The 21,947-nt window shown below is 48.3% G+C and overlaps 2 protein-coding genes across 3 annotated transcripts in view; one reads left to right on the plus strand and one right to left on the minus strand.

Moving 5' to 3' along the window:
- Positions 1 to 21,947, minus strand: part of LOC142579665 (uncharacterized) — a 238,284-nt gene that overhangs the window by 19,439 nt on the left and 196,898 nt on the right. The gene's annotated exons all lie outside the window — the stretch shown is intronic.
- LOC142579663 (uncharacterized) lies at positions 18,188 to 21,655 on the plus strand. Of its 2 annotated transcripts, none has more exons than XM_075690090.1 (3): positions 18,188 to 19,222; positions 20,378 to 21,288; positions 21,357 to 21,655. In XM_075690090.1, exon 1 carries the CDS (start codon positions 18,500 to 18,502, stop codon positions 18,851 to 18,853), a length of 354 nt encoding a protein of 117 aa, XP_075546205.1. In that variant the 5' UTR covers positions 18,188 to 18,499; the 3' UTR covers positions 18,854 to 19,222; positions 20,378 to 21,288; positions 21,357 to 21,655. The 2 variants fall into 2 exon arrangements, with proteins under 2 accessions (XP_075546205.1, XP_075546204.1); XM_075690089.1 differs by having other exon boundaries at positions 21,214 to 21,288.

Below are 21,947 nucleotides of genomic sequence, written 5' to 3' on the forward strand. Positions count from 1 at the left end.
CATTATCACATTATTTTGCACTTGGCCACAACATCAGTAACGGTGGCAAGGGGAACAGAATGTAGTCGGCTTTTGCAGCAGAACATAGAAAACATTCGCAGAAAGGCTTATTCCTCAATCAAAGACCAGGTAAAATAAGCCAACAACACGACTTTTCTTTCGAACCGTATGCAATGCATAGCAAATAAAATTACTTCACTTAAGGCACTAAAGTCGTACCTACGAGGCTCTCCTTTGTATAATAAACACGAACTGCAATAATCTGCATGTAGGACACTTGCAATGCTCATGCTTTCCAGAAGAAGAAGAAAAAAAAAGCGTATCATGCCTACACATGAAGGTTGTTCGCGCGGTTTTCCCATTGGCGGTTACTGAGATAGTACAAAAACACTAACAGTAATTTTTCAGCTGTTAGTACGTTTGTAGAACGCGATACACGGAAAAAGCACTGAGGGCGGTATGGAAAGCTGGGCAAGTTACTGAAGTTGCTGAATGAGACTTGGCATGGAAAAACACAAGTCATAGACCAGGTAACGATGAGAAGGAACATCTATTTGTCAGCTTTCTCTACCGGGAAGAGGCAAGTGTAGCACAACCAAGGCGCATCGACGTCCGGACCCTCATGGAGCACACAAATGGACAGGGCTGTGTTCGTGTACATGCGCCTTCTGATGTCCTTGGGTCTGAGCTCTCACCTGTTGTCTTTAGGCACCCGGAGCAAGCTTTCAGGGCTTGTTCTTGAGGTATCGGCAACCTCAGCCACCTGGATCGGCGCGAGTGCGTGCGACGATCTACGAGGCCATGCACAGGAAGCGGATTTTTGCGTTCGCCCAACACAGAGATGGCGCAAATTACCTTTGCCACCGAAACCGGGGAGTGTTCCCCCACTGGCTCTGCTTCTTCACATCCTACATAAGTTGTCCGCTCCACATATTTGCATGGTGATTATTTTTCACAAATAGCAGTAACATACCGTACCGTAGTTTGAACTGAAATTTATCCAGTTTCCCCGCAACCGATGTCCAATAGTAGCGTTTCGTTTCCTTATCACGTCAGCTTTTTCCGATCCGCTCTCCACCCATATGGTATGGGAACCGTGAGCGAAGAGCGGTCAAGGCTGTGATTCACTCGTTTAGCGACAGCGTCGTTTCTAACTATTCTCCTCTGCAGCATTCTATCTCGCGTCGCTGTCGACTTTCACGATAGCAGAAAGGTAAGCGCCGCCAATTATGTCAATGCTTTTGCCGGAGGATCGCGGATAATTACAGCTGTCAAGCGGCTATTGTGGCGACGCTGAGGGCACATCTGCACACTCGACGAAGTGAAAAGATACAAACGAGTTTCTCGCGTCACCTTTCCTCTCTGCCGCACTCCTGTCATGTATACACATGCTGTGAACCCGCCTCCGCCCCCCCCCCCTATGCCTTGACGTTGTGTGCCATACAGAAGCAGCAGTAGAGGGAAAATAGAAGGAAGGGGCAAAGAAAGCTTGTCTTTAAAGAAATGCTGCCGACGCATCCATCATTTGGAGATGTGTGGCGACGTTAATGCGATTAGCCATCTATGTTGAGGTGGGCGTGTGAGTGGTGATATAGTGTGTTATATGTCATGGAGATTATCACGAAGAGCTGTGCATAATCAATGCCCAGGCAGCACACCAGCAATGGTCCAACCATGGCCCAATGCTGGCAGAAATTGGTACCAATATTGGACCAACGTTGGCATATTGGCAAAGTGCAACCCAATCCAATGCTGGCCCAGCGTTAAAGCCAAGATTGGACCAATCTTATGCCAATGCAGCAGCCATTGTGCTGCCAGCGTAGGACCAGCGTTAAAGCCAAGATTGGACCAATGTTATGCCAATGCAGCAGCCATTGTGCTGCCAGCGTAGGACCAGCGTTAAAGCCAAGATTGGACCAATCTTATGCCAATGCAGCAGCCATCGTGCTGCCAGCGTAGGACCAGCGTTAAAGCCAAGATTGAACCAATGTTATGCCAATGCAGCAGCCCTTGTGCTGCCAGCGTAGGGCCAGTGTTGAGCCATATCGTTGCCATTATTAATGCCAGCTTTGAGCCAATGCACTTTGCATGACGAATCTTTTAGATACGCTGGCTCTAGAGCACGCAGCCATTCTTACCGCAAACCTTTTGCTAGAGGCATTTTTTATACCAATTGTCCCCATTCCACCTTCCTCAATAGTAGCTAGGAAAGCTCGACAAAAAAGATGTCTAGAAGCAGAAGTCATCTATACTTGCAAATAATAATAAAAGGATACTGAAATTGACTTTTATGACAGTTTATTTGCGAATAAATGTTCACAAACAGGCATTTTCCGTGGACCTGAATGGGTGACGCTCGGTTATCTTCAAACAGTTTATTTACAGGCACTGCCCTCAGGATAGGAACTGGGCAAGGTGCCGAGGATGGTAGGCTGGCCAGGGGTTTCAGGGCAGGGAGCTGACGTCGGTAGGCAGGTTGGTTAGTGCTTGGGTGACGGCGGGCTGATCAGGCCCCCGAGGACCACGATAGCGCGGTGGTTTCGTTGAAATTGCTGCCATTTCCCATAGCGACTTCACCATTACTTGGAGATGCTTGCACTGTAAAATAAAAAGAAACAATATCAGAGATGTTGGTATGACAAATGTATGTGGCAGTGTTTTCATTTGAAAAATCGCCATACCGCAACAATATTATGAGTCTGAGCAGAGAGGTCTTGGGGTGAATCAAGAAACTTTCTTGCAATATTTGTCTGGTAACACTTTTCAATATTTCGACATATATGGCATATTTCGTAGGTGTAACAGAATATTTAGAACAAACATAAATTGCGCAGGATCCGTCCGCCTTGTTTACACCCCACACCTAGTCAGCGTAGCACTTTATAATTAAAATATTGCAGCAAAACCTGCTACAGCACAAAAAGCCTTGTTTCAGACTGTCTAGGCAGAATGCCGCTTTCGTGCGAAATTTTTAACGTGGAAACCTAGAAGTTCCTTCAGGAAACACTAGCAAAAGAGGCATTAATATACGAAAAGAAAGAAATACTGCCGGTTGGAAATGATGCTTGACATAGAACAGCGAGAAGAAGCGCGGTTCCTCGGTATCACTAGCAGGATCAGGCCGCGCGCATGGCTTGATAAAATCATAGTCCTGGAGTGTGGGTGAAATTCAGAGATTTCCACGTGTTCTACTCCGGGCACTATTCAAAGGCTGCGAATAAAAAATAGCTATGTAATTACAGGCACTCTACATTAACCAGGGCTGTTTCAGTAATATATATATATATATATATATATATATATATATACCGGCTGATATTGATTGGGTGATATTGCTCCCTATAAAACTTATACATGCGCAAAACAAATTCACTCACCATTGTAAGATCCATGCTTCTGTGTATCCGAGTTCATCCCACATCGAAGACGGTGGCCACGAGCGCCAACATTTTTTCTGGTTGTTGTTTCGCCTATATTAATTCTAACACTCACAAAAATTCGTGGCCACTTTGCTGTGTATTTGAAGATGTAGGCTTCTCAGTAGGAATGACGACCGCAAGCGAGCATTTTTCACGATAGGAGTGCGCTGACAAACACGGACAAGACGGCAAGCACTCAGGTGGTGTTGCACCCAGTCAGCGTGCTAGCGATGCATAGAAGGAAAGAGTGAAAGGAAAGGGTGAATGAACAAACTGCCACTTTCCCCCGCTGGACCTAGCCCGACCGCGTTCCTTGGGCGCCAGCGACGGAGGGAGACAAGGAGGACAATAGTGACCCCACCGCTTTTCCCCGTGCTTCCGAGAGCAGCCAATTCGACACAGCAGCTTATAACTGTCTGAATGCTTGACTGGTAACTTTGACCAGGCTCACGTGGGTGCGTGGGGTAGAGGCAAGTGGGGGCTGAAGGACGAAAAGCTAGGCGGAAAAAAAAAATCCGGAATGCGCCGTGCCAACTAAAGAGGAAAAGCCAAAACGTTCAATTAATTTTTTTTTTCTGTCAAGGGCATTCATACAAGGAGCTTCCTACACATGCACGAAAAAACAAATATATTGGAATAGGAGCATGATGATTATGTCACCGCAACATGCCATGCATGCTAAACAAACAAGCAAACGTTTCACTAATACATCAGCGCTCCATCTCGATGCAATATAAACTGGTTCCATCAGCTCTGTGGCACTGTAATTCTCGATTCTCCTCGGAATCCTGATCCTCCAAAGCCGCGGAGCGTACATGCAAAATATACAATGCGCAGACAAATTCGCAATACCGTTGCTTTTTATGGAAAGCTCATGTTCCCATGCACGATCAATAAAGCAGCGGCTAATTTTATGCGACTTCCCCTGCTTGCTACGAGGTGCACTGGCTTTTCTCTTTAGGGGGCGCATTTCGGTGAACGCGAAGTACAAAAATGGCGGTGTACCATGCATGGAGTTGACATGGGAGATCATATTTCTGGTTCCTGCGCAGTGCGCCTGTGATCAGTGCATTAGTTTTCAAAACACGTTGTTTAATATCAGCAAGTCGTAGAGCACTAAAAACCGACAAGGCGAAAATTCGCATATTACCGGCCAATGTCCTCCAAAGAAAGCCAACTAGTAACCCATATTGGCAAATCCGTATGAAAGTCGGTCCAATAATTCCCGCCTTGTTGAACGGCAGTGCCAATATTGTCTACTGACTGTGTAATGTGGGCCAACATTGGATCTCTATCAGAATGGCACAGCCAATATTGTTTACTGACTGTGAAATGTGGGCCAACGTCGGATCTCTATCAGAATGGCACAGCCAATATTCGCGCTACGCTGTTAACCTTAGGCCATTATTGGGCCAGGATTCAGAATGGCACTGCCAATATTGGAACCACGCTGTTAATCTTAGGCCGTCATTGGGCCAGGAAGTGCCAATATGTTTCCAACGTTGGCTCGACCTGACGTGCCGCCTGGGCCGGATGGCTCCGTGCTCTCCAACGGCTCCGCAGGGGCGGCCTGTACCATCCCATCTGAGGGCAGGAGCAGGCAGTGCCGAATACCTTTTCGCGCTAGCTCCACATCAGCTGAGCTGGCGGAACTACACCTGGCTGCAGACCTCCTGGCTGAGGACCCCCCGACAAAACCAGGGGTGGTGCTAAGTGACTCGCGACCGGCTCTCCAGGAACTCTCCGATCACCATCTCCACGGATTCACTGAGACCCTCTTGAGAGCAAAAATCTCGACCCTCTCTGCAGTGGGCGTAGCCATCTCCTGCCACTGGCGGCCAGACTTCATGCCAAGGGACGCATCGCCTCGCCGGCCTGCAGAAGGTGCAGTGACGGCGAGACCCTCGAGCACCTACTCTGCACCTGTCCGGCATTAGCCCAGGAGCGCGCTCAAGTCTCTACCACCTACCGATAGTACGGACTCCCGGCTACCTCAGAAACACACCTGCTCTTCCCGGCCCGCTACCACCTTGCAGCACTGCCAAGCCTGCTTGAATATGTGTACACGAACGGGCTCCTAGACCGCCACTAGACTTCGGCCTCCCATGGGCCTCTGCCTCGCTCACCGGCCATCGCCCCTGGACGATGCTGACGTATTCTGCCTGAAACCTACACTCCCTTTCCCCCTCTGTCCTCCCATCTTTCATCCCCCGTCCCCATCCTCAATACGCTGCGCCGTGCTCCCATATGGGCTGCAGAATTAAGTGCACTTTTCCTCTTCCAAATCACGAAGAAGATTTGTGTATCTGCTCCCATGTGGAGTGCGCGTCAGTTTTACGTTTCGTGGATCGTGAGTCATTATTAATGGCTTCTCCGGGGCAGAATGTCGTTTCTGGAAGTCATGAAGCACTCAATGACTACTGGGTGAGCAGGCCCGAGTGCGCTGTTGTGCAAACAGCGCGGCCTATAAAGGCATGCACGCTGAGTTGCCTTTGCCTACAGGGATGCCTTGGAGTTTGTTGTCGCTCATTTCTGCACTTGGAGCTCTCTTCTTGCGTACTTTTTACACATTACTTAGGCATCTGGCATTTTCAAGAAGTATTCGAGCGCAGCCGTCCGCGCCGGATTTGTCAAAGCGGTGCACTTGTTTACATCGACATCTACAGACACAGATCGTCGTTAGCGTCAAATATTGTGAAAAAGGTGCATCGCTGATATTAAATAATGACAAAACGTAGCAAAATATACATATCTGCGCATATGTGCCGCGTTGTTCCACCCTGAGGCGAGTCAGTATGAGCGGCCGAACCACATAAACAACGGCAACTGTGATCCAGATAACATATTACGGGCTGTTTATTTATTTCCGGTTCTCGCTTTTCTTTAACTCTATCATACTTACAGTTTTGCGCTTGTCATAACACATTATTATAGAAAACTGTACTCGCATAAATTAAGTGCTCCTTTCTAGGCCGTTTGCTCTTTCACGAGAACGCGGATACCATTACGTTGGTATAACTCAGCGAGACGATTCTTTAGACTGCTGTATACCGAATGCACCATCTCTTGATTCCTGTTTGAGGCAGAGGTAAACAGTATAGTTCTGGAATTGAGTAATATGTCGGCATAACAACAAGGACAGACCCACCCATCTACGTAGGGAAATGCAACCGGCAGCCGGGTGCGGTGACGTATACAGATGTCACAGCGCTGTGTCGCCGCTTTCCGCTTATTGTGTATGCGCCGTGCAAAGTGAAGTTGATTTCTAATCGCTAAGGACAGAACTGAACTGTGAAAGCAGTTTCCTTCGTTCTAACTGCTCACATTTCAGTTCAAGTCCGCCGGTAGCGGGGGCACGAACACGACGGCGCCAGGCTTAACGTTCGCTAAACAGGATCAACATTGGCTCAAACTTCATGTGCACGGCTTGATAGGGTTGAAGCTTGTGCATTTGAACTTCTTAGGCACGTTTTGACTCACTGTTAGCATGATTAATTATGTATACAAGCGAAAGCGCCGTCGCTATCGCGTCAGTTCGATGGCAGATCGCGCAGGGTTTCGTCGAATAACGATGATCGGCACGCTGATTTTATCGGTGCCGTCGACAAGAAAGCCCGTCGAAGTGGGATAACTCGCGCTCGTCGGTTGCGTCGTTGTCAGCCTTGTAGGATAAAATGCTTTCATGAGTGACGCACTGTACTGAATAGTAGGTCAATCCACCTTTTTCATTTTCCTGTGCTGCCCCCTGCCGCACGCCGCTGGAAACGTATTGGAAAGGCGCCGGGGCATTCGCCCGTTGATTTGAGTACTTGCGCCCACGTTCAGTGCGCGTCGGTTGTAAGTTTCGGGTATCTCGAATAATTATTAATGGCTTTTCAGGGGCAGCATTTCGTTCGTGGAAGCCGTGGAGCCCTCGCCGACTACTGGGTGAATAGGCCTGAGTGCGCTGTTGTGCAAACAGTGCGGCACGCCGAGTTCCGTTTGCCGACACGGCGGCCTTGGAGTTTGTTGTAGGAGATTTCTGAACTTGGAGCTTGCATTTTGTGTTCTTTTTACACATCATTCACACATTTCCCATATTCAAGAAGTCTTCGAGCGCAGACTATATCAAAGCGGTGCACTTGTTTACATCGACATCGATCTACAGCCACGGATAGTTGTTAGCGTCAAATATTGTGTAAAAGATGCATCGTTCTTATGAAATAATGTCAAAACGTAGCAAAGCATATGTATCTGCGCATATATGCGATGTTGTTCCACCCTGAGACGAGTCAATATGAATGACCGAACCATTCAAACAACGGCAACTGTGATTCAGATACATACACAACAGGTTGTTAATTTATTACTGATGCTCGCTTTTCTTTAACTCCTTCATACTTGCAGTTTGAGCGTGCCACAAAGCATTATTAGATCAAACTGTGCTTGGTATAAGCGCTCATTTATATGCTGCGTTTTTCTCTCGCGAATACGCGTATGCCATCACTAACACCGCATGGTAAAATTGAGCGCAATGGTTGTTTATGCTGCAGTATACCGAATGCATCGTCTCTTGTTTCCCGTTTGACGCAGAAATAAACAGCGAATCTCTGGAATTAAGAAATGTTTCAGCATAACAACATACACAGACCCACCCATCTACGTAGTGAATGCGACCGGCAGCAGAGAACGGTGACGTACATACGTATGTTGGCCCAGCTTTACGTCGCCGCTTGTCGCTTATTGTGTACGCGCCGTGCGAAGTGTAGTTGATTACAAATCTCTAAGGCCAGAACTGAACTATAGAAGCAGTTTCCTTCTTTCTAACTGCTTATATTTCAGTTCAGGACCGCCGGTAGCGGGCGCAAGAACACCGCGCCAAGCTTAACCTTCGCTGAGCATGTATCAACAGGTACTCAAACTTCACATGCGTGGCTTGAGAGTGTTGAAGCTTGTGCAGTTCAACGGGGTAGGCATTCTGACTCATTTTGAGCGCGAGAACGATGACGCTGTAGCTATGGTGCTGTCGGTTCGACGGCCGATTGCGCGGGGTTCGGTCGAACGATGGTCGGCACGCTGTTTGGTCGGTGCCGTCGACAAGAAAGCCCGTCGCATTACGACAACTCGCGCTCGTCGGTTACGTCGTATATGGTTGCGTCGTTTTCAGCCTGGTAGGATGGTTTGGGTGACGCACTGCGCTGAACAGTCGGTCAATCATTGGCGTGAGCGTCTTGTCGGTCTCGTATCGACTCGGTGTTATTACCGCGCCCTAAACGAGTACGTGAAGTCAGGCACGCGCTGCCACCATGACAAAGTGAGGGCCCACGCTGCAAGAAGACTTCGTCAGCAACGTGATGGTTTTAAGTGTTGCTTAAGCGTAACGCACGGGTCTTTTGTTAAATTTACTAGCCATCAATGAATGGCGGGAACTAAATGGCTCACGGTGCCATTTAGTCTTTATGTCATTCTGTACATTCTTCCGATCAGCAACACCGAAAAGCGCACGAAAGTGGTCTTTGACGGAACCGTCGTATTCTTTGAATATTGCGCGCCACCATAAACAAACAAAAGAGGACCGCACGACAGCTAGAGAAACCTCCCGAATGACTGTAACTTGGACGGCATAGAAAACAAGAAAGTGTAGTTTTTAAAAATATCACTTGCACATCATTGTTAGCTTTGAAGCGTTAACAGGGTTCTTGGTCTCACTTGAAATGTCGTAAATCACACTGAATCACCGGAGCAGCAAAATTTTCATCATTGCCGTAGCGTGCTTGCAAGCACAGCCATCTCTGCCTCCGATACGCCGACTGGCAAAGGTAAAAGAAACACCCCTGAAATTGTGCTTCAGGGAAATGTCTTGCGCGGGCTGCAGCGGCAGCTGCCTCGAAGTGGCAGTATGCGACCTCACTTGCCATGTTGACCACCAATGCTAGCAAGAACGAAGAAGAGTCTTAAAATGCCGCATATCACACCATTTTACGTTACATCTTATCACTGGCACACTTCCTCTGTTTGGTGCGAAGCAGGGCATACATCGGGGAGACCACGGCACCATGACACGTGACATGCAAGGCGTATACGTGGTAAAACACTGACGGCGTCACCTTACAACTCATCTGCACGAACCAGGCATGAATTCGCAGCGGAGAGGCGCTCAAAATTTTTCATGGTGCCGAAGACCAGAATGCTGTCAAGGTCTCGAGGCTCGCTGTCATACGAAAAGTAATCTTCCTTCCCTTGCAAGATGTGAGGAGCAGCAAGCTCCAACAGCGGCGGCGCTAAATGGCATTTCCCGACTAATGCGCTTCGCCTTCAACTCTGGAACAACGGCATCTTCTCGCGATTTTGGAAGAACGTACGTAGGGATTCCGGCGCTTTTTTCTTTGTTTTCGGATGGTCCGTTTTAATGTGCTTGGCGACGGCACCTGAGAAGCCTATGTTCACTGACAGAGGCAGCTGCGTCAAGCAAACTGCGGTGTGGCGGCTCCCTCCTCATTAAATTTAATTAAAGAACTTCTCTATCTCTCTTCGCTGATCTTGACAGACAAAGAGTTAGAGATTCTTGAAAGTGATGGATATCTGTAATATATTTTCGTGCGTTATTATTGGCTGCGATGCTGGCGAAGCCTGAGAAAACTTTTTCAAAGCAAACCAAGTCAGTCGTAAGTACAACATGGGTTCTGTATTATAGAATAAGAGGCGGAGACTTTTCACTTATGCAAAAACGGCAGACGTCCTTTTACTTCGAGCGCATCAAGAAGACTCCTTTATTTTGACTAAGGGGTGCGGGAGAGAAGGGTGAGTAGAGAGAAAGGGAAAGTAACTATACACTGTGCCAAACAGGCTTTCTTGCCCTCTTTTTGCACCTTGCACGTGCAAGCGACGCGCTCCTAAGCTGAAGGGCACCATCGCACCGCCTGTTCGTGGAACGCGCCCGCCAGGCATTCGCACGCATTTCGAGGGGTGATAAGTGTCCGGCGCTTCTGTCACAGCGACCTTCTGCAGTGCCGTTTTAGGTGGGGCAGTCCTCCTCGCCACATCGTCGGCGGCCCCCAGCGCGGGGATGCTTTGGCTCCAGAATGGAGTATATACAACATCCTGTGTTCATCTTGTTCATGTGTTGCACCGCTTCGGTTGTGCCAGGAGTGTCATACTAGGGAAGCTACAACAGCTGTCCGTTCTATGCACACCAACCGCTTTTTCGTAGCTGCTGAACACTTAATATATTATAGAGAATTGTGTGTAATGCGTCGAGCCAGCCTCTGTCGATCACTGCTGCTCATAGCACTTGAACTAAAACGATGAACAGAGAGAGAAAAAAAAACTCAGTGCCCTTCCACTCTGTGAAGAAGGATGACCAGCGAAGCTGTGTATGTTGGCCCCTTAATGGCGAACTGCACCTCTGCCGCCGGTCAGCCCGGCATTGCGCTATCTTCACGATCGGCCCACGTATCGAGAGTGCTTAACACCTGCTTAACCTCCACCGCGGGTCGGCCCGGCATTGCACTATCTTCGGGATCAGCCCACGTATGGGGAGTGCTTAACGCCTGCTTCACTACCGCCGCGGGCCGCCCGGTGCACTATCTCCGGCATTGGCCCACGTATGGGGAATTTTTTGCTCACAACGACAGGAAAATTTTTTTGGACGGTAGAGGTATACAGCTTTGCTGTAAAACGCAGATCCCACACACTGTGGGAATCGATGTAAGCCAAGCTTTCTGTGCTATTTGCGTCTATAAAGTAGTGTTTGGCGGGATATTGACGCCACACGACAGTCGTGTTTGTCCATGTAGTGCGGAGAACACAGGGGAGACGCGTCATTCATTCACTCACTCCTTTACTCAAGAGAGCCTAAGTGAGCAATGCTTTCTTAAGATGCATGTTCTTTAACTGCTACGAGCGCGGAGGGGTATGGTTAATCACCCGTTTCCTGACTGTGCCAGTGGTACAGAGTCCCTGCCTCCTCTCTACCTCTCCCTACCTACTCCCTTGACTGTCGTTGCTGTGGCGCCTGAGCATGGATGTAAGCACGGCAGATCCTGCAATGCTTTTGCGGGGAATCACGCCTATTTACAGCGTCCATAGGGCATTGCCGCGTCCCCCAAGGCACGTTAAATAACATGGTAGCCTCGTTTTGCCGAAACATCGTTGACATCACCCATTATAGCGTCTCCGGCACCCTGTTAGGAATGACCTTCCGAGGTGGCAACATGCAAAGTTTGCCAGCCAGGTGCGACAGCCAGAATGCCGAGACGCGATCGCGAACCAGGCTTTGTTACTGAACCCGCCAGTCCACCTGGTCTGCCGTGAGAGGGGAGTTCTCGAGGAAAGGTAATTGGCGGTACTCCTCACGCGCCTTTCAAGACGCAAGACAATGGAGAACCGTCGGCCATGCGGCGGGGGTCAGCATTTGGGAAGAGGCGCCTCCTTTGGTCAAGAAGTAAGCCCCGAGTTCTGCCAAGCCCGTCCGGCCTCGGTGGGGGTAAAGCCCCTCCATACGCTACTGACAGTGGAGTTTCCCGGCGACGGCCGCGCCACCTGTAGCTTCGAAAGCGCAACTCTGGTACTGATCAAACTTCAGTCGACGGCGCAGTGGCACACGTGTTGTTGTTATGACCGCGTGTGATTTGAAACTTCTGAACCACGTGCGCCACCGTCCTGCGGGTAAACGTCATACCGCTGCTTTACGATGGCAAATGTGCAATACATCTAAAACAGCCCAGGAAGAAAAGCGTGGGGACGGCGGTACTGCTGCGTCAAAGGCTGTAACGGCTGTGCAGGGCTGCCTGCTCTCCGACTCCAGATTTCCTGGCCTGCCGTGGTTTTGTGCTCGCGCTTCCTTCCTGGAGGATCGCACTACAAAGTATTGTAGTCAGTAGACTGAAGTTTTTGTTCAAGAAAGAGTCTTGCCGGGCAGCCGACTTACATATTTTTGCAAATTGTCCATATCTTTTAGAGCTATTTGTTTTGCTGTATACGAGGCGTACTGCTTGGTGGCTGCAGGTGTTCTGGCTTGCGCGAGTCGCTCAGCACTTCATGCTGTATGGCTCTGCTTGGGTTCAGGTTGCCGGATACGGTCACCCGAGTCTTGGCGGCAGGAGTGGCCCAAGCTTGGTCGTGCCGGTGCCTCGGCAGTTGTAAACAAAGTACTGCGGTTGCTTGTCTAACAGCAGTCTAATAAAAATTTTCTGCAAGTTGTTTACAAGAGCCTTTTAGTAATTTTAAAAGATATGGCGCCTATCATCCCTGGCCAATGAGGCTTTGCAAGCGTGTCAAAACAGCATCACGGAAGGACACGTTTTGTCTACGGCACGGGTCTACGGTAACTCAAATGGTTGGATAAGAACACCTACGGTTTATTTTGTAGCAATTGCTACGAACGGGTGCATGTCTGATTTTCCCTTCTTTAATTACTTATCTCCACCTTGCGGGTTTCCGCAGAACTATTACGTCAAACTCTTGCCTTTGCTTCGTGTTGTCGACAAATTCGACTTCACCCTGCCATCTGCTAGCCGCCTGGTTAGCTCAGATGGTAGAGCGGCGGCCCCGGAAAGGCGGTGGTTCCGGGTTCGAGTCCCGGACCAGGACGAATTTTCATTCAACTTTGAGGCTTTTCTTTCGAGGAACCCGTTTAGGTTTCCTTTGTAGCACGAACGGGTGGATGTCTGATTTTCCCTTATTTACCTACGCCTAACGCTTAATGAGCTCAGCCATGCCTGCACACTCAATTGAGCTGCTTGATCAAAGCATAATATGATAGTTGAGTGTACTCAGGCTACAGATACGCTGCAGTTGTGTTTGCCTTAGCGGAAGTGACACTTCTCATGATTCAGTTCTCATGCGATGACTAATAAAAAAATGGGGCCCCTCGGTTAACCCCCTTTTTTCTTGTTTACTTCGCCAGCACAGTCACACCGGCGACTTATTTCACGCTGTGAATGTGCCCGGCCGCGTAGAACTTTTCCCCTCTACGACGAATGGCAGGGCGTATCCGACCGGCTAATATTAAGATTGGTCTGAAAACACACAGCAAAACTTGCGCCATTTGCTCGTTTCAAAACAAGCATGAACAAGCGATCACGTTGGCAGATCCGCGTGGGCAGCGTGAGTAGCGCGGTCCGTCAGTGTCAGTTTTGACGGAAGGTGCCGCGAGAGGCGCTGACCTACCCTCCTCCTCCATGCTCCTCTCCCAATCATCCCTTAGCTTCCGGCGTCAAGCGGAATTTACGTATCTGCAGCTTCCTGTTCCGAGTGGAAGTGACGCTATGTTTTTTTTTTTGCGTTGTTTACTTTCGCGTCGATGGAGATGCTTTGATTGCACCAGCTGCGGTTCAAACTGTGAATGCGATTCCATCCAAGAACCACCGCCCATTGTAATCAGCGATCTGATCGTGTTCGCTGATTCGCGTCAACCTGCGACGGGTTGTGCCACGAGAGACAACGTACAGTGAAATGTAGTGCCTGGTGCGCTTGGAGAGCACTGCCGTTTTTCGTGCATTTGGAAAACAGCGACCGCGAACTACTACTTCAGCGGAATACAACAGCTTGTGCCCTCTGCATTCTTCTCGTGGTGACTGCCACAGCTCTGCCAAGCACGCGGGCGTCTCACCATCGTCTAACAGCAGTCAAAGTGGTAATTCCCGCAGCGCAGCTCCAGGAGGCGGAAACGCCGGAACCGGAAATTTTAAAACCGGAAATGTCGGAACCGGATTTGGTGTGAGGGGAAAAGGCGGCGCACAACAAAGGTTGTCGCTACTTAACAAAGCGGCTGTGGCGCGTGCTAAGCTCCTCCCCATAATCCGGGCACCGTGGATCAGTTTCTGTGTTAATCCTGCTTAGGAAACCTCGCGAGCGATATGGCCTCGTCTGAAGCATCCTAAGCGCGATCGCTTGAGATCTACATAGTTGTGGGTGCGGAGGCGAGAAGCGCCTACGTTCCTCTTTATAGAGGGACATGATCTCATGGAAGGTTAGTAATGGGTCGCTGCGGCCGATCTCCTCCGGATCCAATGAAGCCCCATCGCCGTCGCGGTGCGTGAGTTCTCGCGCACTCGCGGTGATCAATCTCATTGGGGTTGGGGCGGCCCGGCAGCACGTCGTCGCCCATGTGAGCGGGGAACCACGTAAAGTAATGCGCGATGTCAGAATTGGTTTTGGGCTTGCTTTTCAATAGCACCGCCGCCTGTCTCGCAGTCATTCCCGAGGCGAAAGCCCTGATGTGCCACGCGGGAGTCAGAGTAGGTATATAAGGCCTTTTAGAATCCTGCATCGCCAGCGCAACCACCAGCTGCTCTGCCACCTCGGCTGTGACAGCGCCTACCGAGGCCGCTCGCTGACCGCCGTGACCACGAATTTACCGGAGCACCCATATTGAGCTGCATCCACGGAGGATTCTACCGACGGTTTTCTTTGCGATCGCCCTGGCACGAGCTGCTCGCCTGCCCGCATTGTGCTGTGGGTGAACGTTTCTGGGGAAGGGACCGACGACGTAGGTCCCTCTTGAGTTCTCGTCAAACTGAACCACCTCATTCTGACTGTATTGCGGCCGCAAGCCCGCCGCCTCCAAGACACACCTACCCGCGCTGGAGCCCGAGAGCCATGTCATCTGCGCCGACCGTTGTGCATCTGTTAGTTCGAAGGTGGTGTTGCATAAGCATGTCCGAAGCTGCATAAGCATGTCCGTGCTTGCCACGACCGGAACACCCAGTATCTTTTTGACGCTTTTTCTAATGAGCTCATCAAGCTTGTCCCCTTCGTTCTTAGCCGATTGCAGGGCCGAGACCACATAGTTGATGTGGCTCGTAAGAAAAGCGTGATGCGCCCTAAGTAAGTTGTCCTTCGCATATGCCTAGGATTTCCGCGCGCGACTTCTAGCTGCCTTTTAATTACTGAGGCTCGCAAATCACCGCTTCCAATTCGGAGAACTTCAGAAACATCTCTTTCTCTCTTTTTTTTTTCTTTTTTGCCAGGCTTTTTAGCATGAAAATCAGCCATTGGCTTAAGCATAACGAGGATGGGCAAAAGTCGTATCCATAAAGAAATCCAAGACTATCTCAATATCCTTCCGAAAAATGAGTTTTGCAAATCAAAAATGTAATACCGTACATAGATGCTTAGGCTCCTCAATATAGAGTTGGAAATAGATGGCAGAATTAGAAAACGAGAGATGTTTTTAAAGCTCCTCAAGAACTAACACTATACCCAACGGCGGGGCAAATATACTTTGCAATTGTATCATGATACAAGATGCTCGGGCAACAAGTATTTGAGGTACAGATGTAAGATACTACAGCAATTCGTGTATTGTAGACATTGCAGCGCTTATCTTGCTACTGAAGTTCAAGTCCAGAGTTAAGCTAGACTCAATGCTATAGAGAGGTGGGCGGGGAGGAGGCGGAGAGTGGGTAGCACCGACGCAGTCGCGAAACGACTGAATAACGGCCATTCCACTCTTCGCTTGCAGTTCCCAGACAAGAAGGGCGAGGGGTGGGATACGGATAAGGTTGCGTGAGAAGGAAAGGAAACGCTACTTCTACGGACACGACATCAGTTGCGTGCAAACGAGATAAAGTCTGATATGTTTCTGAAAAATAAACACCATGCAAATGTGTCGAGCAGACAACTTCCGTAGAGCGCGCAGAAGCAGAGCCGCATTAAAACGCCACGAAAGCGATCGCACGTCAAATCAACACTTCTGTGCCTGCCCCGGTAGCTTTGCGGCGCGCAGGTTCGAATCCCAGCCCCGGCGGCCGCATTTCGACGGGGGCGAAGTAAAAACGCCGGTGCACTTAGATTTAGGGACACGTTAAAGAACGCTACGCGGTGTTAAAATTGATCCGGAGGCCGCCACTACAGTGTGCCTCATGACCCGATTGTAGTTCCGGCACGCACAGCCCCATAATTCAATTAAGGCTTAATACTTCTGTAACGATGCGATGTGCCGTGTGAGGGACTTAACATGATAAAGACCCTGTCAGAGGTTATGAAGTGTGGCGCACAACAACGCCTGAAGCAAACGCCTGCGCACGTGTGTTATACGCAGACAAACAGCAGTGGCACACGCAAGGTTCCTGTTGGACTAAACGTTGAAGAAACTAAACATTGGCCGTCGACATCACCTGTGATTATTAATTGTCGTCAATCCAAGCAGCCAACACAGAAGGCTTCGCTTACATCGATTCCCACGGTGCGTGGGATCCGCATAAATTTTGTGCTGTTGTTGTTTTTGCCACTCGGTTAAATCCTGAAGGCAACACCTCCACGAAAGTGGGTGAAGTAACCGCTTCCTCATTTTACTTGTCGTGAACACAGTTTTTGTTGACCGAAATACAACGATGAAGATGCTGACGATGCGGACGACTAACACCAGCGCGGAAGGCTCGTTTTCTGACCTCGTCATGTCATCCACGAACTGCTGCATATATATATATATATATATATATATATATATATATATATATATATATATATATATATTCGAATCAGAAGTTGCTGGCAGGCTATCGGCACAACTGGAAAAGAAATTGGAACGATGCAAATCCGTTCTTGATAGGCTGACCATGTAGTTCGGCCCATACGCCTGAAATAGACAAAAAAAAAATGCTCGATTCAGAGAGCGAACGAACGCGACGCGACCCACCGATGACGCGACGTATCTCGGCATGCTTACAACGGAATGAGTCAGCCCTTCTGCGCGTCCAGTGACGAGCATGTAAGTAGCTGGAAATAGCGCACGAATCGAAAAGATTGCCATAACAGCTAGACAGACTAGTTTATGCACTACCGGAGACAAAACAAAAAGCGCTATTGGAAGGAGAGCAAAGCACCTGGTCGTGAGCTATCCCGAACTATCCTGTCGACATTCAGGGCAACAAATGCCAGAAAATGAATTAAGATATTTATTAGGAGGGCTGAAACATGGGCCTGTAAGGGGAATGGGAAAATATAGAATGTACTTTACATCTTCCAAAGAATAATACCAAAAACAATGGTATGTGAGTGAGGGTTTGAAAGAAAAGCGCAAGCTTATACATATCGGAGTGAGGGTGTGGTATCAAGTAAACACCTGCGATAGAGAGTTAAAGAAAACAATAAATAGGAAGAACTTTGGCAAGAGCAAAACTTAGTTCGTGTTTTCCCGTGATCTTAAAATGCAAATAAATAAATAAAATACCCTAATAAAGAAGATTGAAAGCGTCGTCATATTATTCTCCAAAATAAAATGAAGCACATGGAGTTAAATCATGCGAAATTTCATGTCACTTGGTGCGTACAATCATTCGTTCGGTGCAAGGCGTTTCCCTGAAACTTGCGCAATATCATTGGTTTTATATGGTGTACTGCACGCAGTGGCGTAGCCAGGAGGTGGCTACGGCACTGCAACAATTAACAAAGTAATTAACGAATAGAATTGCGCTATAGGTGTTTTTTTTTTACTTTTCTTTCTATGCTATTTGAATTGGGTACTATGGTGCGGGAAAGGCGAGGGCACAAAAAACGCGAAACACGCTTGGAGCCGCTACTTTGGCGTCTCTAACCCACTTGTTATAGAACCCTCGTGAAATTGTGGCTTGGCACATCACGTGCATTTTCGCTCGCGTTTGTCCCGCGAAAAGTGCGAAGCCACGCGCCGCTGCAAGAGAGCCAGTTCGCGAACCACGATGAAGACGCAGCCAGAAAACCAGCCACGACAATCTCGCAAATTTCCTCTGGTGCATTATCACTTCCTACTCAAAAAATGACGAGCCAAACGCATTTGTAGCGTGGTTTCCCGCCGCTCATGCTTTGTCCGATATGATAAGGGGTGGGGGGAGCATGTTCTTCCAGAATATCGGGCCAACAAAAAAAAAAATCTTTGACGCAAGTTCTTCGGCCTCCTGCAGCTCGAGGGGGAGAAGAAAATAGTAGAAGACAAGAACGAGAACGCGTCCACGTTGGAGAGGAAACGGCATACGTCGGCCTTCTGTAGTAGCACGCTTTCTGAGCACGCCATAAGACGAGTCACTGCACGGCAAACGGCAGCTACTCAACAGTCGCAGGTCCACTGAAGTCGCGCTCGCTGCGACGCACTTCGCAAACGCCGCTTGTGCCGATCGAGGATGGCGGCGTCGGGCCGCGCTGCTGGCTCCGCTGGCCTCGACGCCGGTCTCTCCAGGGACGACGACGACGGCCGGATGAGCGCTTGCAACGGCTACCCCACGCTGAGGGGCGGCGACTGCGAGCTGTCGGCGAGCAGCAGCAGCGACGACAGCAGCAGCGACGACTGCACCAGCAGCGGCGACAGCAGCAGCAGCAGCGGTTCCAGCAGCGACAGCGGAAGCAGCGACGTGGCGCAGGCCGGCGCGTCCCAGTCGGAGGACATCGACATCGAAGATGTGCCGACTGCCTCCAGCCATAGAGTTAGTAGAACAACTCTAGAGGAAAAGCTGGGCCGGAAAAGTGGGAACCTCTAGGGCGCCGCCCTGTTGCTACTGGTCAATGTGGCCAGCGCAATTACTATTGAAAGAGCTGAAAAGGAGTACAGGTCACCTTATGCTTTGTCATCTAAAAACGCATACCTGATGGCTTTATGAAGGTGATACATTAATATTAAGTTTAAAGAAAGTGATCGTTAACTCCGTGACTTATGTAAATCACAATGTACGCATTCATGCAATAAAGGATGACGCGAATTTCGGTTTCGAATCTGTTTTTTTGGATGCGCAGTAGTTTCGTACAGTTTAGGTTTGACATGCGATCGTGCATCGACATTGGACGCTATGGCAAACTCGTGCCTTATGTGCCACCGAAGCCCTGAAGTGCTCTGGCATATACCTTCACATGTAAGTAAACGAATGTATCTCCTTGTTGAGAATATCACGCGAGTAGGCAGCTCTTGTGGTGCATCACAATCGTTTGAGAAGAGGCACCGTAGAGCATTTTTCTGCATGCGGAGCGGCGTTTTTATTTGCATGCAGGTTTCCCTTCAGTAGGAAATTGCTGGACAGGCGGACCAGCGCACCGAAATTGTACTGGCGAAGCCACAAGCAGCTCAAAGAATCTGTTTAGTTGTTGCACTTTGAACAATCATGCCTGAACAAAGGCCACAGCAGAAAAACAGCCTAATGCCGAGTATTTCTGTGCCACGAAGTAATCAAGAGGCAAGTGCCTAATGCGGACGAAATCTAGTGCATTGAGACTTAGAACGACAGAAAGCTGAGCTAGTTGGTAACGATTCCTTATGCAAAACAGAGGTGAGGTGTGCAGGCAGGACACAAAAGTAGAGAAGTGGCCGGCACTCGTGTTGTTTGCTTGTAAATACTCTACTCTTGTGTCCTGTCTGCACGCCTCACCTCCGTTTAGCATAACGAGTGCATCAACCCATATATTAATAGCGTAGGCGTTTTATTAACTGTGCAATATTTTCAACACTTCCTTGCATGCCATTTCATGTGGAATGTCTTTTCTGGTCATAAATTTGTGCAGCGAATCTATGCATGATCGAGCCGGGCTTGTGGGACCGTTCACTTGCACTTGATGCTGAGTATTTTACATGTATCCATAAACTGCAGATATGCACATCAGATCCCTGCGAGCATTTTCAAAATTCAATTATTTTAGACAACAGGCACATATGCAATACTGGCATAATCCCGAATACCACTAAGCGGCTGGGACACATTTTTGTTGACCATACTCGCAGGTAAAATAAGTACATCATGTGGACAGCTCCAGCTCATTTTCCTTAAATCAGTGTGTACAAGGGGTATGCTAAAATAATTTTTTTCTCGCGCACCGATTATTTTGCTGTATAAGCAAGAGAACCCACCACGTTAGTGTAACGCATCTTGTACGTCACACTAATATGTGCTTTAATTTACCAAGTGAGATCAGTTACTTTTATGACTCATTGAGTCAAATCACACTGCAAGCTGCATTCATCAATCTTCAATTCGATTTTGCAAATGTTTAATGAAACATGTTTCCCTTTTATGCAGATATGCAATGGCAAGCCCTTCCGTGTGTTCCAAAGATAAAATTTAAGCTCTAAATTAAAGAAGACATTTCTAGTCAGAAACAAGCAAAAATGGTGAATGCAGAGTATCAGAAGCCCAAGGTACAGAAATTATGAGAAGTGTCGAATGATTTTAAGGAAAGAGTCGTATTTGAAAATGTAAGACTCTTTAGTAGAGGTCAAGCAAGTCAATATAGGTAGAATACTCTGCAATATTATGCGAGTGAGGGGATGTCAAACAATGGGTCAGGAAATGCGTTGTTTATCTGCAAAACAAAAGCTGATTGCCATTACATAAGTCACTTTAGCATCGTGAGACTGCTGCTTGATAAATTCAGAAATAAAGCAATAAACAAGACACGCAAAAATAAAAAACAATTTAATGATGCTCTCTCCACACTGGGATAAATAAAAACAAGCACATCACATCTAATGTGGACTTATCAGATGCCTCGTGAAACACTAAAGGAAAAATTCAGTTTCGAGCTATGGCACTTGCCGCGTAGATGAGGGGCGCCTTGCACTAATAGTGATAGTTACCACTGCATTTAGTAATTGAAAACATTCGTGCAGACAAGGATGATTCTTTATATTTTTGGCTACCACTTCAAATGCCTCCACCAAGTGTTACAATGCTGCACGCAGCCATACTAAGGATCTCGCAGCAACACCTACAGGTAAAAAGCAGAAGCAGTCAAAGTGCTGGTGCATACTGGACACTATGTTTGAAAACATTTAGGCAAGAAGAGTGCAAGAAGCAGACATAACTGCATTTATTCCCATAATTCCCCATTTGAATGGCCTTTTCTTTTTGCTTAGACAATGCCTACGCCTAGCAACAGCATCTCCTTCATACAGAATCCGCAAGCCAAGAGGCCGTGGAGGCAAATGCAGGTAAGAGGCAAGAAGCAATAGCACTGGTATCAACATTCATCTAATTTCTTGCTTTTTCTTTCGTTTAGGCAGCCAGCACACCTCGAACAGCCACCTTGACTGCGGGTGTGTCACCCTAGTCGCCAAGGAAACATTTGAGGGAAAGCGACAGGCAACGTGAACAGCCACTTCTCCATGTAAACGATACTCTTTCTCTCGGATGACTCCTATGCCTCGCCAAGCCAGCACACTTGTGCACAAAGATGCCACGGAGGCACGTGCAGGTGAGAGGCAAGAAGCAGTGGCACTGGTGTCGACATTCACCAAATTTCTTTTTCTTACACTGAGGCAGCCAGCACACCTCGAACAGCCACCTTGACTGCAGGTGTGTCAGTAGATTCCTGTTGTACATACGTTCCAGTAAACTTGAACTTGATAATAAACTTGAAGGCAAATGGGACATTGATGCATTGTATTTTTGAACGTTTATTGTACACATACAATATATGTTATACTTTGCAGTGCTACAGAGCGTATTTTGAAGCTTCCCCCTATTTTTGCACCTTTAATTACGTATGTGTTGTGCGGCCCTCAATGCAGTTCATGTTGTAGCAGCTGCTTTGTCTGTGTATCGCACATTGGCTTAAGCTCGTGATATCCACATACTTCTCTCACATATA

This window comes from Dermacentor variabilis, chromosome 4 (genome assembly GCF_050947875.1).
Source record: "Dermacentor variabilis isolate Ectoservices chromosome 4, ASM5094787v1, whole genome shotgun sequence".
Taxonomy (NCBI): Eukaryota; Metazoa; Arthropoda; class Arachnida; order Ixodida; family Ixodidae; genus Dermacentor; species Dermacentor variabilis.

Coding starts and splice junctions, on each gene's coding strand:
- LOC142579663 (XM_075690090.1), top strand. CDS start 18,500: ATGGCGGCGTCGGGCCGCGCTGCTGGCTCCGCTGGCCTCGACGCCGGT.